This window comes from Paroedura picta, chromosome 2 (assembly GCF_049243985.1).
Source record: "Paroedura picta isolate Pp20150507F chromosome 2, Ppicta_v3.0, whole genome shotgun sequence".
Taxonomy (NCBI): Eukaryota; Metazoa; Chordata; class Lepidosauria; order Squamata; family Gekkonidae; genus Paroedura; species Paroedura picta.
The window spans coordinates 180987706-180993705 of record NC_135370.1 but is presented as its reverse complement, the minus strand read 5'-3'; the positions used below and the strand labels follow the sequence as shown (position 1 = coordinate 180993705).

Here is a 6000-nt window from a genome sequence, read left to right as displayed (position 1 = left end):
TGCTGCCCAAAGGGAAGACTTCAAAGCCCATTTTTAAAATGGGCTTTGATACTAGTTGTTTATACTTGATCTATTGCAGGGGTAGGTAGTCAAACTGCGGCCCTCCAGATGTCCATGGACTACAATTTCCAGGAGCCCCCTGCCAGCATTCGCTGGCAGGGGGCTCCTGGGAATTGTAGTCCATGGACATCTGGAGGGCCGCAGTTTGACTACCCCTGATCTATTGTATTGTTTTATGTTGGAAGCCGCCCTGAGCTGGCAATTCCAGGCGGGGTGGAATATAAATAAAAGAAAACAAACAAACAAACAAAGTACCCACTGGCCAAGAATACAGAAAAACGTTTATTTCGTTACATGGCAAATATAAAAATACAAACATCGGAAGATTGGGGAGGGAACGCTGGCCAATCAGCTGAGCCCAGGAGATTCTGTTAGGGCTACAGCACACAGGAGCATCTTGTGATATTTCCTTATACTGTGAGAGATGGTTCTTTCCCATATTCTTCCCCTGTACGGGGTTGGGGGTTAGGCTACACAAACCAGGCACAGAGTGGTATGAATCCAGCATTCAGATCAGCCCAGGCAGAAGAAAGCGAGGGGAAAACTTTTCAGGCTCCAAGAAACAAGAGCAACAACGTACAAGAACTCTGCCTTTAGAAACAAGGCAAGCAGCACCTCTGGAAAGTACAACTTTAGGGTCAGAAGGGCACACAGGCCATCCGCCAAAGCCTTGCTCCCCTTTCCTCATTAACCCTGCCTGTTTCGCTTGTACTGGGATGTAACGTTAAAAAGAACGAGTGTTGAGTTACAGGAAAACTCTCAGGGGGGGGGGTCATGTTTGGGTCTTGGTGATGGAGACCAGTTGAAACTGAATTCCCCGAGTGACACAGCATAAAATGGCAACCCCCCCCCCAACGTCAAACTGAGTGCACAACTAAGGCGAGACTGGAATGGAGTCATCTAAGCCCACCGAAGTCTGCCATGCTGCTTCCAAAAACAGCTGTTTTGCTGAAATGCCTGGCATAAAACTACCCCTCCCTTAGGGTTACCTGCTGGCTACCTTCTTTCTGAGCCCTTTGAGACAACACCTGTCTAGGCCTGCTTGTAAGCAAACGCTGCGAGCTTCTGGCACCCTGCCTGGCCAGAGGGTTTGGGCTTCTTGGCCGAGCTGCAGTTCTCTTTCGAAGCTTGTTCCAGGCTTTCTGGACGGTCGCCGTTAACGCCTTCCGGGTGCTTCCTCTTCTTTCTTTCGCTGGTGTCGCCGGTTTCTCTTCCTTTGGCTCTCTCGGTCCACGTCTGAAGGGAATGGGGAGAGTGACACAATCAACAGTGTAATTGTTATGGGGGAGGGAGAGTCTCCGTCCTGGAGAAGCTGGAAAGGAATCCACACAGGGACCGTTCATTTTGGCTTTCTCCGTTTCTTGGCAGTCAAAGGGGAGGTAAAAGGACAGCAGACCCAGGATCAGACCCAGGATCAAAATCCACTGAGAAAGCTTGGATTTTGAGATTGGGCATCTAACACCCGAAAGGGTCAAATGACGTTACTAGGCGGCTGCTCCTATAGGTAAAGATTGGCACTTGCCTGGACTGCTCATTCATAGACTGATAGAATCACAGAGTTGGAAGGGACCTCCTGGGTCATCTAGTCCAACCCCTGCACTGTGCAGGACACTCCCAACCCTCTCGCTCATCCATTGTAACCTGCCACCCCCTTGAGCCTTCACAGATTCAGCCTCTGTCACAGGGCTCTCCAGCCTCTGCTTAAAAATCTCCAAAGATGGAGAACCCACCTCCTCCCGAGGAAGCCTGTTCCACTGAGAAACCACTCTCACTGTCAGGAACTTCGTCTGGAGGTTTAAACAGAATTTAGAATCCTAGAGTTGGGAGGGACCTCCTAGGTCATCTAGTCCAACCCCCTGCACTGTGCAGGACACTCCCAACCCTCTCGCTCACCCACTGTCACCTGCCACCCACTTGAGCCCTCACAGAATCAGCCTCTCCGTCAGATGGCTCTCCAGCCTCTGCTTAAAAATTCCAAAGATGGAGAACCCATCACCTCCTGAGGAAGCTGAGAAGCCGCTCTAACTGCCAGGAACTTCTTCCGGAGGTTTAGATGGAATTTCGTTTGAATTGATTTCATCCCATTCGTTCTGGTCCGTCCCTCTGGGACAAGAGAGAACAACTCTGCTCCATCCTCTACATGGCAGTATAATACTTTCAGTTTAATACTTTCAGAAGGGAAAGTAACATCCATCAAGAACCTGAAGGTCAGTGGTTTTTAGGCCATTTCTGATGGCTAAAATTAACTGAAATTGAGTGACATGATTATGTATAGGTAAGTTGTTTATCTGGTTCATGGATGTCATAGGCCTGATTTATACTACATTGCTCAGACCCCACCTGGAGTTGTGTGTGCAGTTCTAGAGGCCTCGACTCAAATAGGAGGTGGGCAAAATTGAAAGGGTACAGAGTAGAGCAACAAGGATGATCCAGGGCCTGGGGACCAAGCCCTGTGAGGAAAGGCTGAGGGACCTGGGAATGTTCAGCTTGGAGGGGGCACAGGAGGGCTCTCTTTGAAAGGCTGTCACTTAGAAGAGGGCAAGGGGTGGTTGCAGTTGGCAGCAGAGGACAGGACCTGCAGTAATGGGTTTAAACTACTTGTAGAACAGAAAAAAAATGTTCACAGTCCAAGTAGTCCTAAAGTTGCTTTAGGATGCTAGGGCTTGCTTTAGGATGCTAGGGCTAATCCTGCGTTGAGCAGGGGGTTGGACTAGATGGCCTGTATGGCCCCTTCCAACTCTATGATTCTATGGCCTGTATGGCCCCTTCCAACTCTATGATTCTATGATTCTAGTTCAGCAGGGGAATGGGCTGCCTAAGGAGGTGGGGAGCTCTCCCACTCTGTTTGTCCAAGCAGTGGATGGACAGAGACTTACCCTGCTTGAGGCTGATCCTGCACTGAGTAGGGGATTAGACTATATGGCCTGTAGGGCACCTTTCCAGTTCTATGATTCTAGATGTCATATTTTACTCTTTAATGCTCTATATACCCGTACTATATATTTCACAGAATCGTAGAGTTGGAAGGGGCCATCCAGACCATCTAGTCCAACCCCCTGCTCAACGCAGGATTAGCCCTAAGCATCCTAAAGCATCCAAGAAAAGTGTGTATCCAACCTTTGCTTGAAGACTGCCAGTGAGGGGGAGCTCACCAACTCCTTAGGCAGCCTCTTCCACTGCTGAACTACTCTGACTGTGAATGAACTAGTGAAATATTTGAATATTTTAAATGTATTTGACTTTTATGCAATTATGTATTTAATATTGTTTCTGTTCTTACATTATTACAGTGATATCCCCCCCCCCAAGTCATCTTGACACAAAACATGTTGGGGTTTCACAAATATGAATTATTCTTTCCCTACAAGAAGCAATTGTGTTTCCCACCCTATTTTCTTCATGCAGTGGCCAACCAGATGTTCCAGGAAGGAGCCAGATCCCTCAGCTTTTCCTACTAAGGAAGGAGCTCTAATCCCTTGATCTTTCCCACATCTGGCAGAGCAAAGATCCCTATAGGCCTCCCCATAGATGACTCTCTCTGGGACCCAGAGGATCAATGTCTCTGATTGTGGAGGTTCCCCTCAGTAGCCTCCATGAATCCAGCTAACCCCCGTTTACAATAGTTTATTCCACATCTTCCACCAGTGAATTCCAGGGCCGTTCCGCATTCGTCCAAAATAGCACAATGGTTACAAATTGAAATCGCTACAGTTTTGCCGTTATGCACAAGATCGTTGACAATCTGCTACACTCCAGAAACTGATCTGCAAAAAGCGCTTCGTTGTAGCGCTTTCAGGGAAATCCCAAAAAGTGGATTCACCCTCCGGAAAGCGCTACACTCCTGCAACCAATCTGCAACACTAGCGGGAAAGTTCTGTGCGTTACTATTGTTGCGGTTTCTGCAAAGTCCCTCCCCCTGGCTCTCTCCTCTGATTTCCGGCAAAGCGATCGCCATTTTTTTTTCTCTGAAAGAGCGGAGATCAACGCACCGGCAAGCCTTCGTTTACCCAGCGAGGCTTCCCTGGCTGCAGTCCCTCTGTTTAAAGTCACCAAGCACAAGCATCATAGAGGCCCGTTTGCTGGTTTATTTTCACTTTATTTTTCACACTGTTTTTGGCCGAAAATTGCGCCCGTGAGGGGGGGGGGTTCACTCGGGGGGAGCGTGGCAACGATGGAACGGCAGCTCAAACATCACCTGCTAGCTGGATGGGTCTCCCGTTGCAACGAATCAACGCATATTCGTTGCAACGGGTGTGTGTGTTTTTTTTTTTTAAACCTTCCTTAAAAGGGAAAGGGGCTGTTTGGGAACATGATAACGGCTGCCCATTGGCTGCTTGACGGCCAGGGGCGGGACACAGCTCAGCAATAGCGCTTCCTTTCTAGTGATTTTTGCCGAGACCGGAACCCTGTGGGAAATGATAGAAACACAACTGGATTCCACTACAAAGGCAGGTATGCATAACGACGAATTCCACTATTTAAAATGGCGATTTTTCGTTCAGCAAACAATTTGCTACATGGATCCTGGTGTGGAATGGCCCCCATATTGGACTCTCTCCCTGTGTAAAGTGGTATTTCCCTTTCTCCTGCCCAGAACCTACTGCCCATCAGAAGCCACATACCATCCTTTCTTCTGCAGACAGTGCCCTGAATCGACCCATGCCTTCTCGTATTATCTCAGTTTCTTCAAAGTCGGGGTTATCTGCCAAAATGAAGCTTCTGTTCTCTTCCAGCCACAGCTGGAATCCGGTCTTCGGCCTACAAAGAATGCAAAGGTTTCGAAGGGAAGCATCTGCATTTCTTCTAAAATGCTTCTCTGCTCACCTTTTGATGCATCAGGGGTTTGGAGACTAAGAACGTTGTTGTGGTAGAAGCAACAGGAGAAGATATTTGGGTACCTTTTATTTTCATCGTTCTCAGTCAAGGTTTGGGTTTCGGAGGGTGCAGCTTCAGTTTTTTCTTCTTTCTCTTCTGTGGTTTTCTTCTCTGAGCTGGGCGTCCGGGGCTGGAAAAACGCAGCAGCTGCAGCCTGTAGAAATATTACAAGCATTCAGAGTTAATGTGTTTACCTGCAGTCACTCCTCCACATGCCGCCAGCAGGGTTACCTAGGGCCAGTCACAGTCCTGTTAGAGCTGTTCTCAGAGAGCAGACCTGTCAGAGCTCTCAGCCCCACCTATCTCACAGGTTGTCTCTTGTGGGGAAAGGAAGGGGAGGTGACTGTAAGCCGCTATGAGAATCCTTTGGGCAGTTTAAAGAGGGGTATGAGAAGGAAGGACTCCCTGGAGAAGAGCCTAATGCTGGGAGCGATCGAGGGCAAAAGAAGAAGGGGACGACAGAGAATGAGGTGGCTGGATGGACAGCCATTAACCAGCTGAGAAATAACAACAGCAACAAAACTTCCAAACTACTCAAATTCCTTTGCCCAGTCATCTGGAGGCAATGCTGACTAGCTATTTGAGAAGAATTACTTCCCAAGTCTAATCTCAGAGGTGAGCCATGTCAATATGCAGTAGAAGAGCTGTATTCGAATCCAGAAGCACCTTAGAGACCAACACAGTTTTCAAGGAATATGATTTCAACTGTTCCCAAGTCTTAAAATAAGTTAGTGCATTTTTGTAGCCCCAGGCAATATTCTCTCTCTGCTACTTCATTTTTTTTTCATGTAGAATCACTGATTAAAATCATAGTCAGAAAGGACCCCCAGGGTCATCTAGTCCTGCCCACCCAGAGTGACCCCAATTCCATGCCCAGATGATGCCCACCCCCAAAACTGGAATCCCTGCCCAGCCTGGCCTGGAGAAAGTTCACCTCCTACCCCCAAAGTGGGGATCGGCATATCCCTGGGCATGCCAGAAAGGAGCACAAGAGTCAAGCTCAGACAAAATCCCTTCTGCCCACCCACTCATAACCTGCCTAAGTTCACAAAACCTGTATAACAT

General features: G+C 48.2%; 1 protein-coding gene across 5 annotated transcripts in view; it reads right to left on the bottom strand.

The window, feature by feature from the left end:
* Window positions 1–323: 323 nt before the first annotated feature.
* Window positions 324–6000, bottom strand: part of WDHD1 (WD repeat and HMG-box DNA binding protein 1) — a 70623-nt gene continuing 64946 nt past the window's right edge. For all 5 annotated transcript variants that reach the window (XM_077324032.1, XM_077324033.1, XM_077324034.1 and 2 more), the window contains exons 24-26: window positions 4959–5089; window positions 4683–4818; window positions 324–1296 (exon numbers count right to left, since the gene is read on the bottom strand). In XM_077324032.1, the coding sequence (XP_077180147.1) occupies window positions 1093–1296; window positions 4683–4818; window positions 4959–5089 (471 nt within the window). In that variant the 3' untranslated portion in view covers window positions 324–1092. The remainder of the gene's footprint in view (window positions 1297–4682; window positions 4819–4958; window positions 5090–6000) is intronic.